The sequence below is a fragment of the Mya arenaria genome, chromosome 4 (genome assembly GCF_026914265.1).
Source record: "Mya arenaria isolate MELC-2E11 chromosome 4, ASM2691426v1".
Classification (NCBI taxonomy): Eukaryota; Metazoa; Mollusca; class Bivalvia; order Myida; family Myidae; genus Mya; species Mya arenaria.
The window spans coordinates 50129347-50145816 of NC_069125.1; the positions used below are offsets into that span (position 1 = coordinate 50129347).

General features: G+C 36.6%; 1 protein-coding gene across 1 annotated transcript; it reads right to left on the reverse strand.

The window, feature by feature from the left end:
• Positions 1 to 2081: 2081 nt before the first annotated feature.
• LOC128232855 (PAX-interacting protein 1-like) lies at positions 2082 to 16357 on the reverse strand. The gene is made up of 21 exons (XM_052946626.1): positions 16195 to 16357; positions 12903 to 13040; positions 12605 to 12648; positions 12301 to 12361; positions 11946 to 12059; positions 11449 to 11634; positions 10580 to 10753; positions 9764 to 10427; positions 9393 to 9484; positions 9069 to 9164; positions 8666 to 8806; positions 8086 to 8207; positions 6746 to 6930; positions 6488 to 6531; positions 5991 to 6061; positions 5334 to 5430; positions 4910 to 5078; positions 4576 to 4676; positions 4109 to 4246; positions 3227 to 3302; positions 2082 to 2975 (listed from the first exon to the last, which is right to left on the reverse strand). The coding sequence occupies exons 1-21, from the start codon at positions 16276 to 16278 to the stop codon at positions 2890 to 2892; spliced, it is 2883 nt and encodes a 960-aa protein (XP_052802586.1). The 5' UTR covers positions 16279 to 16357; the 3' UTR covers positions 2082 to 2889.
• Between the last annotated feature and the right edge of the window lie 113 nt (positions 16358 to 16470).

A 16470-nucleotide genomic window follows, 5' to 3' on the forward strand; every position in this document is an offset into this window, starting at 1 on the left:
CTGCACGCATGCCAACTCCTTTGTCAATGTTCCGAGTTCCGCGTTTTGTGGTCCATTTTACATCGGCGAGTTGAGACCTTATGCTGACCTTTCCACTCGTCGTGTTCAACGGTGGTCGGAACTCATTGAAAGTTAATAACAACATTTTCTCAATCAGAATAGAAATGCAAAACGGCACAACAGTCCATGCTATAAAACAGACTCACTCGGAAGTGTTCATCTTTGATATACATTTTAGGAACTTTGCCTTTTTTCAATTTTGTTTATGTTGAAATTTTAGTTCGTACATTTATGCTTGCTGGACTCCTACACACAGATCTATATGCACCAAGACTTGAGATATCAAACGTGATATGGCCTCTCAGAGCAATCGAAATCAAGTTGTTTTTCACTGCAATGCTTTGTGTAATTGGACCCCGAATTACTAGAAAGGGTTCCGATTCTACTTCTAGTCGCTCAACGCCCGCCTCTGCGGCTCTTGGACACTTGAAAAGTTGTGGCGGGATTTACATTAATTTTGTAGATAAGGTCATAAGATGAAATGAAAATACATGCAGTAATAATTTGTTTCAGTATGAATCCATGTACAGAAAATCACGAATGTGTAAATGATCCATTAAGTTTGTACAATTTATACAATAATCTCACACAATGCTCACTCAGCCCCGAACCACCTCCCCAAGCTACTCCTCCTAAATGACGAGTTCTGTACTTGGCAGACTCGTTGAAGGGATACTTGACAACATGTCAAAACGTTTAAAACTATCATTGAACGCCTCAATACTGTGGCTACACCCCACACCCTCCCAGCATCAGTAACCCCTTCATGTCGTTGTTTTTTAACTTGAAGAAAATGTTCATGTAGATACGTAATCATTTTTTAGGTAAAACAGGTTAAGTGGATATTTTCAATATCGATGATTTTACCGAAAAAATGCTTGTAACATTGGTCTTTAAATACGTTAAATTCTGCAGATTAATATCAACAATTATGTTTCACAATAAAACAATGTGAAAAGGCAGCCCCATTTTGCTTCTATTCATCCCTACCCATTTGAATGAATGCATACTGTTTTGTAAAACAGTTAATCAGAGGATAATCATGATATGAGCAATAATTTGTTTTATTTATGGAGGATCATATCTCGACCTCAAACATGTGCATAAACAGTGAACAGGCAGCCTCAATTTAACAATTAATCACTTGTCGCTTCGTTCAGGATAATTCTGGTACTATTATCATGAGAAACTGTTTATTTCCTCTTAAAATATTTCTAGAATCTATAACGATGATTTAATGTATAAATTTTCACTTTTCTGCCGTAAATAAAGAATCGTGCACTTGAGTGATTTAACTCGACAGAATATCTCCCAATAACTCAGTTCCTGCCAGGTTCTCGAGTCCTGGGAGAGCGTGTAGGAAAGTAGGAAAGCATGATTCATTTTTACATTTTAATGCAATACTGTTGATCAATGATATAGTTTTAAATGGGGATATATTTTTCCAAATGTTTTAAAACCTCTGCTGATTGCATCTGGAATGCTTTTTCAGCCAAGAGAATACGAGGAATGTACGCATTAGGTCCAAGTTTTTCATATTACTTTCACGTTTTTCTCTATGAAAACAGGGCTTGCAAACATATAAAAATAGTGGGAAAACAACTCAGTTTCATAACAATTAATGTATAAAAACACGTTTTATTTTATATATTTTTTTGCCGACGGATTTGGAAAGCGGGCACACGGAAAACTGACCTAAGACCATCCCAAAGTGTTGCCATAATCCACTTACGAACTATCTTCTTGAAAACTGGCACTTTGGTGTCGAGAGTTTTATTTTGTTTCCAATAATTTATATGCAAATACATTTATCAACTTGTAAAAACCTTAAATTCTCACTAAAAAATTGGGAGTCTCCAGCTGTGTATTAAGAAAACAGTAAACAGATGTTTGTTAACCATGTCTTTGCCACTAACTTATTATCTGGATGAAAGACAAAAACCGACTGGGGTGAAAGCAAGAAAAAACAATTATTTTAATTAATGGCAGGGCTTATCAGTAAGAACAACAACATCTGGCAGTTCAACAATTTAATGTTTCCATGCGCTTTTAAATAAGTTTCCATCTTATTTCAAAACTGACTGAACATTTGATACAGTGCTATATCAACATATAAACATGTGTAAACAAAGTGCTTTATATGAAACAAGGCGGAGAATGGACATTAGAGAACACCGGATCACATAAAAACATATTCATCATGCCATGATTTTTGCATTGGTCTCAACATTACAAAATAAAAACACCAAGAATTTGCCACTGTACCAGCAGTGGGTTTAAAGTTTTGCACATCAATCAAGGAAGTGTAAACAAAATAAAAATAATCATGGTGATGTTATCATAGCCATGTAACTGATCATAAGAATTATGCAGAAGCCTTATTGGACTATCATGCAAAAAATGTTGATAACATAATTGTTTGTGTCATTCAATAAAGTTGTAAGAACTTTTAGTGTAAGTTTATCTGTGTATAAACATTTGTAAGCGGACTGAAGTAATACAACTTGAAACACAAAACACATTCATCAAACAAAATGAGTTGATAAAAGCTTTTATCAAATAAACAAACTGAAACTGAAAATATAACTTTTATTTGACAACTTGATTCTTTCTTGAGTATCAAATCTGAAGTAGATCTATAGGTGTGGTAACATTCACACCTCAAATCAGCACCATAAATTTATTTGGCAGACAAAGAAGGTTTCACAATACTTCTGAGCTGCCACACAAAACTTGGCCTCATCTGACTTTGATAAGACATTAAACCCTGTAACCTTGACCTCCGGAGTACTTGTCCATCAAATGACCTTACTGTTGTGACCTTGACCTTTATCGTTCAACCTCTAGCTGAAAGTGGGAGAAGTCCTTGAGCTGTCTCATTACCCCGGTCAGGATGAACTCTGGTGTGTACACTTCTGAAAATGTATTAGAACATACAATTAATCTTCACTAAAACTTTGGAACACTTTAAGAAAAACTTACACAGTTGTATATAATCACAATCAAATTAATATGTTAGTAAGTAATATTAGGTATGAATTTCAGATAAGATGCAAAGATCAAGGTATATATATTTATTCATTATCGCACTTCACAGATGTCAATATTTGTAATAAATGAATTTTACATTTGAACTATTACATTATACTTTTACAAGAGTACTTACTGATATTTTTAAGCAGAAGGTCATTGCACAGGTAGATATCATCAGCACACGTTATCACAACATAGGCAGGCTGGCCCTGCAGAAACAAATGAAAACCTTTGCTTTAAGACACTGAGGGAGATGAATCGACAAATACCACAATGTATTCATCTGTAAACAGTGTAAATGTATGTTCATGCAGATCTACATGTTTCGTTGTACAGTTTTACAGATGAATAAAAGTCAGCTTGCATAACCTTCTAAATGTATCGATAGTCAGTACTCAAATTGAACATTCTGTTTACATAGTAGCAAACTTATCCAATAAATACTGGTTTTCCCCAAATTGTGATGTTATGATTTTCTAGTTTTATCCTGTCAGAGGGTGTCTCAAAGAGATAAATGTGAAAAAAAAAACAGCATTAGCAAAATATTTCTGAGGAAATTAGCTTTAATTATTTAACTTCAGGAACAATACAAAATATCATAAATAAGCATGCTGAATATGGAATAATTTCAAATGCTTTTGGTTACATTTACAGCCGAAAATTGACAAGATGCCACTTACAATACATATGAAAATGTGGGGGCCTTAATGTCCAGCAAAACCAAAGGGCTCAACAATGGGGATAACACAACAATTATTATTTATAAGCCTTCCTATAGATTTTGAGTTATGGCATAGGTCATTTGCACAGCAAGGTCAACCCCGACTATGACATCAAGGCTTAGCTAAATAAATGAATAATAATGGATGTGCATGAATCAGCAATTAGGTCAGATTGTATTTTTATTTTATTTTTACGCTAAAGTCAAAGATAAAATAATTGACAATATTGAAAAACACACTTTACACTATCAGGGATCAAGTACGACAAAAGTAACATCATGAAGAAAAGTAACCTTGTCATCCTTGAGCGTTTCGATGGTCTTAGCAGCCAGCCTGCGGCCCTTGGACAGTGTCCCTCCGGCACTCTCAATAATTTTTTGTAGGTCGCATATCGGGGGCTGAACACTTGGGGTGATGTAAAATGTCATACCCTTGAAATTCAATGAAAGTGTAGGAACTGGTCATTCTGGTATATTCAAATGCAAAACTTTAATATTCATGTATTATTAAGAATCTATATATTGTCCTCCTTTGCATGACACTCGAAAAAATGTACATGCACCTTATGCATAAATAAAAATAATTGAATTTCCTTAAACAGATGACATGTAAATAATTTTGATTAACAAGAGGGGTAACTATAGTAAACTTGAAATAGTTCAAACAGGATTCTTAAATAATATCTGCCCGACCACTTGTAACATATTATTAAGTAGCCATATGAAGATGTAACTGGAACTGTAACTAGTTACAAACTTACAGCAAAGAGGGGCTGTGCCCGGGCCCGTGACAGGGACTCGGCCAAGGAACATTTCATCTCCCTCTCTCCATCTGGGTCCTGTAGGCCGTATGATGCCTCACCTAGGAGAATCAGGGTATAAAATATCTCTAAATTTCCTGAACAGTAATATCAACAAAAAATGGATAGTATTTAAATGATATGGAAATGTTAATATTTATTCATTAAAAAGATATATCATTATTGCTGCAAATATTACAATTATGATGGCATTAGATACTTATACAATTATAAAGACCAACATGAACCTCGGAAAGAATTGTTAATGGATAGACATTTGAAAAGTGTCCCATACTGATGAAGGCTCCTTGCTTGTAGCTGTTCTCTACCCACTGTGCGTTGACAATGTGCTGGGTGACGCTGATACCGATGAAAAATTTTATGGTGCGGGAGAAAGAGCGGGCGACAATGTGCGTGCAGTGTTGGGGGCTCTCAACGGCCTGCCCACCAAGCTGGCTCACAATCTACAACAGATATATTTTGAGCAATATATTACGTTCTGAGATAATCTCTATTTTACAAAGGTTTTAAGTTGTCAAATGTTTTAAGTGATTAAGTCAAAAATGCAAAATGATGTCTTACCTACACTCAACATTGTATTTAAGGCACTTACTTTAAAAAATGAAATAAATTATAACTACAGTACAAATGAAGCTTACATGGCTAGATGAGTTTTCTCCCTTATTACAATAATTTCTTTACTGGTTGTTGTCAGTTACCTGAGCAAACCTTGAAGCAACGTTTTTTGGGAAGCCTGTAAACAGGATCCTCGGCCCCGGATGGGAAAGGTCTACCTGACCTACATCTTTCTCCAACCTGAAAACAGAGTACACAAATCCATCATTACAGACGGGAGTTTTCTTCATTACTTTTTGCAGAGTTTTAACAAAAGAATTATGGAAAAGTGCTGCACCCTGTCCTTTTTTGGTAGCACTCTTCTGCCCTCAAGGAGACCAGCACGTGCACCCTTTTGCCTCCATAGAATTAAAGTTTAAGATGATAAAATTCAATTAAATACTTCAATTTAACACAATCCCTTATATTTTCTGTGACATTCCTTCTTCACAGTCCAACACAATGCGTTCTTTTTTCCATAGCCCACTGTCCCTTTTCTGCAGCACCCTGTCTTTTTTTAATTCCTAGCTTAAACCCAATGTTTTGTAAAAGTTTTCTTTTAGTATATCTATCAAGACAAAGAAGACAATGAGAATATGCATGTGAAATAGCTAAATAAAACCTTAAACTTCCTAAATTTCCGTATGTTATGTGAGCTCTAACCTTGTATGCCTGTTGTAACAGTTAGGGAATCATTTCTCTAAAAGTAATTAACAATTACATCCTCTGCTGAACACATATCAATATTAAAAAAAGCATACTTTGGCACTTTCGGCGGAGTGGGCAAGTTTTCCTGTCCAGGTGGGTTCTTCTTCAAGTTTGCCAGGTGTTTCTGTAAAATAACAACAATAATGACTATAACCTTTTCAAACAAAATTGAACGTTTAATGTAGGTATTTTAAGCATAAACAACGAAACCAAATTAAACTGGATTTTTCTTTTTGACAAATGGATTTTGTAGCAGGATGTATGTTTATAGAGGAAAAAGTAAATGCTGCTGATCCATATTCACACTGGCTATTAATATCATGTTGACATTTATTCTAAACAAGTTTCAGAGAGAATGGATAAACACTGTTAAATTTATAAACTTTTTTTTTTCATTTTACAAATATTCTGATTAAGATGCATGAAAACTGTTGTATTGATGACAAGGAAAAATTCAATTGTTCATGGTACCCGAAAATGACACTAACGAATGCACACAATCAATATCCTAGTTCAGACAAAGCTTAACAGCTCCATACATTCACTATACCTTCATAAGATCTTTAGGCACCTTTAAAGGGGTTTTCCATCCATCTGCAACAAAACAACTGATTAGGTTACGTATTTAAAACCCAGTGAAATATTAGTTTGCAATTATGTTTGGCAATGATTAAATAATGGCATCCTGAATATTAAACCTCAGTAAATTGCCAAAATCTCAAAATAGAAAGCTCAGGAAATACTTCTGGAAATTAGAACAATCAACAATACCTGGTAGCAGCTAAAAGCAAGGATAAAAAGCACTGACCCATGAGGTGCGATATTTTGGAGACGTCAATTTGAAATTCATCACCCTTTGAGACAGTCTTGTACTTGTCAGAGATGGGAAGTTTAAGGGCATCCATGTGGCCCAGAATGAGGTCGGACAACCAGCGTACGTTCACCACGGCCACACCCCACTCCTTGGCCTTCTTGTACTTCACTCCTTCTGGCCTGCATAATGGATGAAAGATTATTCTAGCTATAACAAATTCAAGTAAGGAAGGTAAGAAGAAAATAACAGATACAGTGAAAATGCGTTCCCTCGAACAAGCGGTCGCTCGAGAACCGGCGTTCCCTCGAGGTCGGAGCTTGGTCCCGAACTTTTTTCCTTCTATTTTCATATAAAATATACCCACGCTGCCTCGAAACCTAATTATGTCGAGCAGTCGAGCAATATCCTCGGTCCCAAGTACACAAATCGTGCACAAAACCTTATGGCTCCCTCGAGGTCATAATTTCACACTTTTTCCCGAACTTTTCCCGAAAATTGCAATGACAGTTAAAAGGCAATTTGAAAAGGTGTGAAAAACCGTTTATCACTGTTAACGCATGACCGATATTAGTTGATATGGGCATTTGAGATGATAATTATGACAAGTTAATAACGAGAAGTTAATTGTGAGAAATTCAAATGAGTAATAAAAATACGATTAAACACTACCATATCGATCCAACATCGGAATCTCTGAAAATAATTCCTTCTTGTCACTTTGCTTTGCAATTTGGCAAATGAGAAAGAACTTACAAATTGTCGAACACCTGAGCAATCTAGTGAAGGACCCATGACTGGGGGGATAGGTAGATCGGGTTCCTTACTTTCAAAATGTCACACCCAAATGAAAGAAAATAATTGTCAAACACCTGAGAAATCTAATGAAGGACCCATTACTTATACCAAGACACCAACACGCCCACTCGCGTCCTTTACAGGAAAGAATCGGTGTCTTAGTAAACAGTCTGTTTGACGACTTCAAACTTAAAATACACTGAAAGATATTTCATATCAAACTGGAAAATTGAAAATCGGGTCGCTGGAAACATCGGTTCCCTCGAGGTTTTGTCTCGGTCCCTGGCGACCTCGAGCGATCGCAGTTTTACTGTATAATGTATATTTTTCCATTTTAAACAGTTGAGGATAAAAAAAGTAATAAACCATTTACATTACATGTACATCAAACTGCGACATGTTTGCTTCAAAACAAAGTTATGCTTGCAGAATTTGTGGCACTGAATTGAAGATTAAAGCAGGAAGAGTGGTAAAACAATGCTCAAAAAGCTTTAGGCAAAGCGTGGACAAAGCTCAATACAGAAAAAAAAACACTGCACCCTTTGCAAACTAGAACAGAGTTTGTTCGAGTCATGAAGCCAGTGTACTTGGCACCCAAGGCGTTAATCATCTGTTTGACTCGTGTTCGATCATCACCGTCAAAGTTTGTGATACTGATGATCTGAAACATATCAAGCTCAAATATGGTCCCTTTTCAGTCCTTTCTAATACATGAAACTAAAGCTTTGCAAAAAAACAAACATCATAAACATGGTTACTTATTCATATCTTTGAAAGAACATAAATCAATGCTCAGAAATAAAGACACATCCATAGTTGTGGTGGGGTAGGCAACTAGGGCGAGGGGGTGTGTTAAGTGTCACTTACCTGGACAATACTTGGCCTTTGTTCGCCCTCACTGAACAACAGGGGCAGGTGGAGAGCCTGCCAGTGGGTGTGGCATACATGAGTAGGAAATAGGGTATTGGGAGGGTCAGGCGAGTACCTTACCTGGTCACTACAGGGCCTCTGGCCATCCTCACTGTACAACAGGGACAGGTGGAGGGCATGCCAGTGGGTGTGGCATAAATAAGTAGGAAATAGGTTATTTGGAGGGTCAGGGGAAGTTGAGTACCTTACCTGGTCACTACAGGGCCTCTGGCCATCCTCACTGTACAACAGGGGCAGATGGAGAGCCTGCCAGGGGGGAAGCATTTTCTTCTTTAGCAGCACATCATTCAACCAGAATGCTGTCACCATCCGTCTATGGTCTCGCAATGCCTAGATGGCAAACATGTAAAATGTTATTCTGTTCTATCATTCAAAAACAAAATGATGAATACCAGGTTTAAAAAAATAAAGATGGAAAACAAAAATCTACTGATGAAATGTCATTGTTGGCTTAAAAACTTTTTTTAAGTTGTTACATGTAATTGGTAATAAGAATTGCTATCAAATTATTGTATTTTCTTCATTATTTTTTTTATCAAAACATAATGACCAGGATTTTGGTTTTGCAATTCAAGTTTATTTTATTACTTACAAGGTGGAAGACATCATTTTTTTGGTTGGCACAAAGGACATGAGTAACTCTGTTTGAATATGACAGGTCCACTTGCCCCCCATGTTGTTCTATCACCTGAAACAAAACAAATGTATACATGTATGTAAGATAGGATTATACTTGCAAATATTTAAACAGCTAACCAATAGTTGTCCAATAGTCAATACTTAGTATTACATGTTTACATCATCCAACAAATTACCTTAAAACCTCCCTTTTACAACCACGACAATCAATTTGTTTAGCTGAAGAAATCATTGCAATAATGTACAAGGCAATCAAAGTTTTGGCCACACCACCCACCTTTTTCCAGACAGCGATCTGTTCCATACCGACCAGTTTCGGATAGTCTGTGATGTAGAAAACACAACCCAGCAGGCAAATATCAGGTGCGACTGAAACATGTACATTAATTAGTAAGTAAATTAATCAAGAATAAGTCTATGATTAAGGCCAATGAATTCCAGATTTTACCACACCAAAATCTTAATTTTCATATTTATTTCAATTGTTTATTGTAAAATTGTCAATTTATTAAACCATTATCAAACTGGGCTTGTCGATCAGACAAGCTTTCCAGTTTCTTGGACAGAATTTTCAAGGAAAAGACGAGAACTTCTAAACAGACCAAACATTATGCTGGGAAAATGTGCAATGCGTACTATGATACTAACTGTTGTCATTAGGTTCATGCCCCACATACGGCTGTGGCCATTGTTGTTGCTGTGGAGGGAATTGCATATTCTGGGGAAAATATGGTGGTGGTTGTCTTGGTAACTGGCCTCCCGGAAATCCCATTTTATGCTGCTGCTGCTGCTGTTGTTGAGCTGCTTGTTTGATTTGCTGCTGCTGCTTTAACTGCTGCTGATGTAACATGTTTTGATGATGTTGTTGTTGTTGTTGTTGTTGCTGCTGCTGCTGCTTGTGAAGTTCTATGTTATTAGTTATATTACGTAATTTTCCTTGTTGCTGTTGTTGCTGCTGCATTTGCTGTTGTTGCTGATGATGTTGCTGCATGAGTTGTTGATGATGGTGCTGCTGTTGCTGCTGCTGATGGGAGAGATGTTGCTGATGAAGCTGGTGTTGTGGTGGTGCTCCTGTATGTGGGGGCATCATCCTCGGAGGGAAACCCCTAGGCCCTGGACCAGGCACTGGCCCCATATGTGGCCCGGGCATCATCACTTGTCCAGGCTGGGAGGAGGGTGGGTACATATGACCTTGAGGTGGTCGAGGGGGGAGTATGCCCGGCCTCATACCCATGTGAGGACCTGGGGGCATGGGAAACTGACCCATTGGGCTACTGTGTGGGGGCATCTGGTGTCTTGGCATGGGGATTTCCTGCAATATATATATGACATTGCAATAACAATGTTACTCCTTTTTGACAAAATACATTTCGTAATACAAGAACACACTAGACTAGATCAAGGACATGTACATGAACCATGCAAATCACATAAGTTTTACTTAAAGCGAAAATCATTACATACATGCATTCTGTTGCTGACCAGTTTGGCCAATGCCTCCTTGGTGCTTGCGCTGCCAGGAGTGCCGGGGCGGGAGCCAGGTTGGTACATCTCTGATGGTGATCTCCGCTCCACAGAACCCTGGGGCACTGGCAGTCTGGTCATCTCCTCAGGGGTGGATACCTGAGCTGTCTGGATCTACAAAGAGACATAATGCAATGATTAATAGTGCAAAACAGTGCTTGAGGAAAGAGGATGACTTCCTCTCTCTTTTTTTTCTTTCAGCTTAACAACCAGTTCTTTTATTGTGGCAACCCACACTCAGAAAATCTTGTTCTGATGCAGTCTTTGCCTTAAATATTTTTCAGCACTTGTTCTTTCGGGCAAGTAATAGAAGAAAACCACTTGCCTAAAGAAATAGTTTTACTTGCACAAAATAATAAAAAAAGTTTTTAAAACAAACAAAAACATGAAAAGAGAAGTATTTAATTAATAAGCGTCCAAGTGTCGGGCAGACGCTTAGGCGCTTATTTATTGAATACTAAAATGCTGAGCACGTTGAATGCTGTGACGTCCATAAATCATGCGTAAATATGCAAAAGCCAATATTTAGAATATTTATTAAGGATTTGTGAATTGTTGCTGAAGACATTATGAAAACAGGGATTTTAATTTCCAAAACATGCACTTGGCCGTACGGGCAACCACCTGGGAATTTTAACTTGTCCTAAACAGTATCAACTTGTCCCAGGCTTTGGGCAACCTAGTTACGAAAACTGCTGATGATGTCAAGTGTGGAGTGAGATATATTTATCATGAAAGATATTTTCATTTCAAAGCATGGAGTCAATTTTTTTTTTTAATTATGACAACATACAAGAAAATCCAAATACCTCCATTTGTTCCTGTTTAGGAGGTAACTCTGGTTTTGGTGGTGACGGTGGTTTGGGGTAGACAACCAGTTTGGGGTGATAGATGGCCTCGTCCTGCTTCCCTCCCTTCCCCACACTCTCACTGACCCAGTCAGGTGTTACCATCTTGATGGTATCCTCATGCTTTAACGCCTCAAGATATTTCTCCTGTAATATACATTACTGGCATTATTGCTCTGATCCAAAAACCTTTTAGCCAATGGAAAAAAAGAATCAAATTTCATTTTAATTTCCGAAACTTAGAGTAACAGTTAATTGACTAATGAGTTATAACAATTCATTTATAAAGGATGATTTTATTTGACAACATAGCGTTAAGGTGATTTGGAAATTGTTTAAGAGCTATCATACATTGAAAATCAATAATAAAGTAATATGCAGTACAGGTGCATATATTTCCAATTGCAATAACTAGCAATTACACATGATATAATGACAAAGTCTGCAATCAAGCCTACCCCTTCCATATTGGCTGTGATAAGGTGGGTACACTTGTTGGAGAGGGTGGCATGACAGCGGCCCCCGTTGTATACGATCATCCCCCATACAGACAACCAGTCCTTCTCCTCCAACTAACATAGGAAAAAAAGTGTTCATATCATTGGCTTCTTAAAGAATTAATTTAGCTTTTGTAAGTCACAAAATGATATGAATTGTATAAAAAAGAGTGTTTTTTTATTTCTCATTATTATAGGAAAATGTAACCTTACAGAATTATGAAGTTTTGACATAGCGGTACATGCACATGTAATTGTCATAATTCTTAATCAACATGTTTAACAAAGTTAATACTATATGAAGAATGGTACAAACCTTAGATGGACAGGCTATGACTCCAGAGAAGAGTCTTCCTTCTGGGGCAAACAGCTCCTTGCTACACATTTGTTAAGGGTTCACATATTTTAGTTTCCCCTTTGAATTGCATTTTTGTTACATTGAAAACCTGAGGAAATAATTACCATTTAGTGCAGATTGACACAAAACTATGATGAATGATATACCTTGAATGCATGAAATTCAGCAGTGGGTGTGTGTTTTGGAAGTGGGGACTGGAACTGCTGTTAACTTTAACATTAAATTTTAAGCACTGTCTGAAAACTTGCAAAGAAAAGGATACTCCAACTGCTTCTTGCAAAGAACTGACAAGGTGACCCATTCACTCTGCAAATAAAAACATAACAATAACCAATTTATACCTGATTAAAAAAAGGGTTTTCATAAAGAACTATTACTAAATTTATTTATAATACATTCTGGTTTTGTACACAAACATAAGTATTCTGCATAGTAATAAGTTTCACCAAAGATATTCCTATTTGTACATTTGTCCTCATAGTTGTTTTTTCCTAAATGTAACTTTTTCTAAACAAGTTTTGTGCGTTTTCTATAACAAGCTGAATGTAAGCGATTCTCACCATTACACATGGAAGTTCAAAGAGTTCCCGAGCCTCCTGGTACTCATGGTTGTCAACATCGTCAGCAATCACATGACTCACAACCTCACTGAGGTATGTATCCCGCTTTCCTTTGTAACGTGTCAATAGTTCTATGACCTTAATAGAAATAAAATAATGATATAAAGAGGAAGCATGATTTAAAAAATGACACAGAGATGTAAGCATTATTAAAGATTAAATCAATGCAATAATATACAATGTACGAGTGCAGTGCAACAGGTCAAACAATTAATACCTCATGTTCTTTAGTATTGTCATACTGGCTTATAAAACAATTTTGAACTTGGAAGTTGTATGCCAATGCTCATCACTTGTAAACATATAGAACTAAAAACCAATGTGCAAATATTTTAGAAAATGATGAAATTTGAATCAGTAAATTTACTGATTATGGTATGCAAAAAAAAATGTTGACGATTAGAATGAATATTATATATACATGTATATATATATCATCGGCAATCGTCATTGCTAAATCAGTGAATTCGAATTTCATTTTTTCTTAAATATTTGCACATTGGTTTTTGTTACACTCATGTACATGTATTACAGGTTACCGTATTATATCATGTATAGGACGCTAGCATAGATAGGACGCAGGCAAAAAAATAGTTGAGAAAACGGGTAAAAACCCTTAATATAAAAGATAGGACGCAGCGGGAAAATGTCAAAATCGGAGCCGAAAAATTGAGGTTGGTAAAGAATTTAATACATATATTGAAGTAAAAAACAAACATTTTTTTTTATATAAGGCATATTTTGATAACTGTCTTGTGTATTTCGATAATTATCGTCGTATTTTGGTAATTTAGCGTACACAACAATGATATATGTCTTGATATTTTGAGAACATTCACGCATATTATAAGACTTATACAAATGCCGTAATAGTCCCGACTGACAGTCAACCGTTGCAACCGTTGCAATAGTCCCGACATGCCTTCTGAATGACAGTCAACCGTTGCAACGGTTGCAATCGCAACAAAACTGTGTATTGTCAAAACTATTGATTGTTTTGATAAGGCTTGTCGCTGCACGAATTAAAGCATATCGGCATAATTAATGCGTGTCGGTAATTAGCCTTGCCAGCGGGAGGCACATCGGGTTAAGTGCGAACAAACAACCATACGGTATTACCATCGCAATAGTTTGTTCTATGGATGTTTTTCTAATGACAGACAGCGGGTGTTTTTCACACATTCGCACATTTGAAAAGATTTGATAGTGACAATAATGCTACTTTGCGTTATGCACATTCCTTTATTATTTTTTTAAAACAGTAACATAGAACCAAAATGTTTTGTAAAATATCGAAACATTAAAATCATGAACACAATTAATTGATATTTACCTCGTTTCCCGATTTTCCGTTGCCGTTATAACTCAATCCAGTTAAAGTGCTGACTCACATCGAGTTTTTGTGAGTAGCGTCCCTTTTATAAAAAAGTAAACACTCTTGTTTGTTTTCAATTTATTTCTCAATAAATCATTTTAAAGTAAACATTCAATGTATTTCTGCGTGTGTTAACTTGCGTGATTTTACCTATGTCAGTTGTTCTCTTCGGTGACGCAGTACAGATACTTACTATTACCGCGTTCTTCCCCGGTCCGATATTTTCGACCTGAAATGGACTTGGAAAAAAACAGATGAAATTCTAATAGCATAGAAAGGACGCAGACAACTTTTAAGACGAGAATTGGGGGTAAAAAAGTGCGTCCTATGCATGATATAATACGGTATTTATCAGCAAAACTAGAACTGCAACTAGTAATTAATGTTTTCAGTCAAACAGTATGTTACTCCTTGATTTTTTTCCAAAGAGATTTCATGAATTTTCATCAAACAAGATAAGCATTTATCCACAGATCATCTTTAAAATGTGTTTGTTTGCAGTTGTTTGTTTTAATTTTTCATGACAAAACATTTTCTGAGTTTGAAAAGAGCTTTTAAAGTGAATTATTTCCTGCCATACAACAATTTAATTTTATGTATACAGTGTAAAGCTTTCCTGAACAAATTTAAAGGTGTATGTATGTATGTATTTCTTTAGACCTTGCGGTAAAGGATAACCCGTGAAAGTGCAAGCACTTATTTCCAACGGGGCCCTTTTTTTGCTGAAGGGACAGCACGCTGAAGAGACAGTGGGGGGATACAAGGAAGTGTGGGTGCGATACCCTAGCTCTTTTTCGAAGAATGGAGACAATTAAAATAAAGTAAGGTAGGTAAGGTACAGCAGTCATGGAAATTAAGATGGTTTTGAACTGGCATGAAAACTTTAAGTTCATTTACTAACAAGATTTAGACCTAAAAGCCAGAATGTTAAAACATGTCAAAGTTCAGAATTTCTCTAACAGTATGCAGTCTTGCTGTATTAAAAACAACCTTTTTTACTGATACACACTTTCATACATTAAGACTACACTTGGACTACATCTGAGATTTAATAAATAAAGATTAAAATTCTAAAGTATTTTTTGGGTGTCCTGGTTCCCATAGTCCTAAATACCCTTTACCATTAAACTTGAACCCTTAATGCACCAGTCAATTGTAACCACTGCCCCCCAGGTCCGGAGGTATACCTGGGATAGTGGGGGAAACGGCCCTGTTTTTACCTTTCAGGTTAACTCTCAGTGCCGAGTGAATGCACTGGTTTTGTTTTCGCTCCGAAAATAGTGGGGAATGGGCCTTACCAAGGTATCCTGGGGTGCAGGGCATTTGGAAGGGATTTTACCAACAGTTTGTCCCTTCAGGCCAGGGATTTTACCCGGGATTGGCTGGACCGAAAGTCAAAATCCCTGCTATTCCCCGGACCTGGGGGGGGGGGGGGGGCCTGGTGTATTAAACCCCACAAAAACATTCAATATATGCTCTTCTTGTTCTCTGATTTCAAGAACACGCCCATTGTGCTCCAAGGCACACATCCAAATGAGTGCATGCATATCTCTAAAAACCCTACCCTAAGAGTCGGCTGAGTTACATAATACTAGTGACAAAAGCACTGTCACAACAATTCATTGCTTTTTTCATAATAATGGTACCAGTAATGCCATAATGTTCAAATGTTTAACGCACTGAATGCACACGATCTGGTATTCTATTGACCGTGAATATACATAAAATATTTTCTTCAAAGTTACATCCGATGTGTTAATTTAGCAGGTTAACTGACATAATTTTTATGAATAGAAATTCTAAATTAGTAAATAAATGCTATGCCCCACCCACTATGAAAGTAGAATAAACGCTTACATCTTCAGAGATTTCTCCAACTATGTAAAATGTTACATCTTTAAAAAGATCATCCGGTACAAGCTCGACACCCTCAGCTGTCATTGTTATTACTGACGTGTATACATCTGACAGAATAATGATATATATGGAATAAATGCGCCTAAATTAGCAGAAATTGTACAAGACGTTTTATGGCATTAAAGTTAATGTCGAAATGTTTTCGAGTTAAAACTCTTAATGAAAATTAATAATAAACCAATATTTCTTTATTTATAAGTACTTTTGAACGAAACT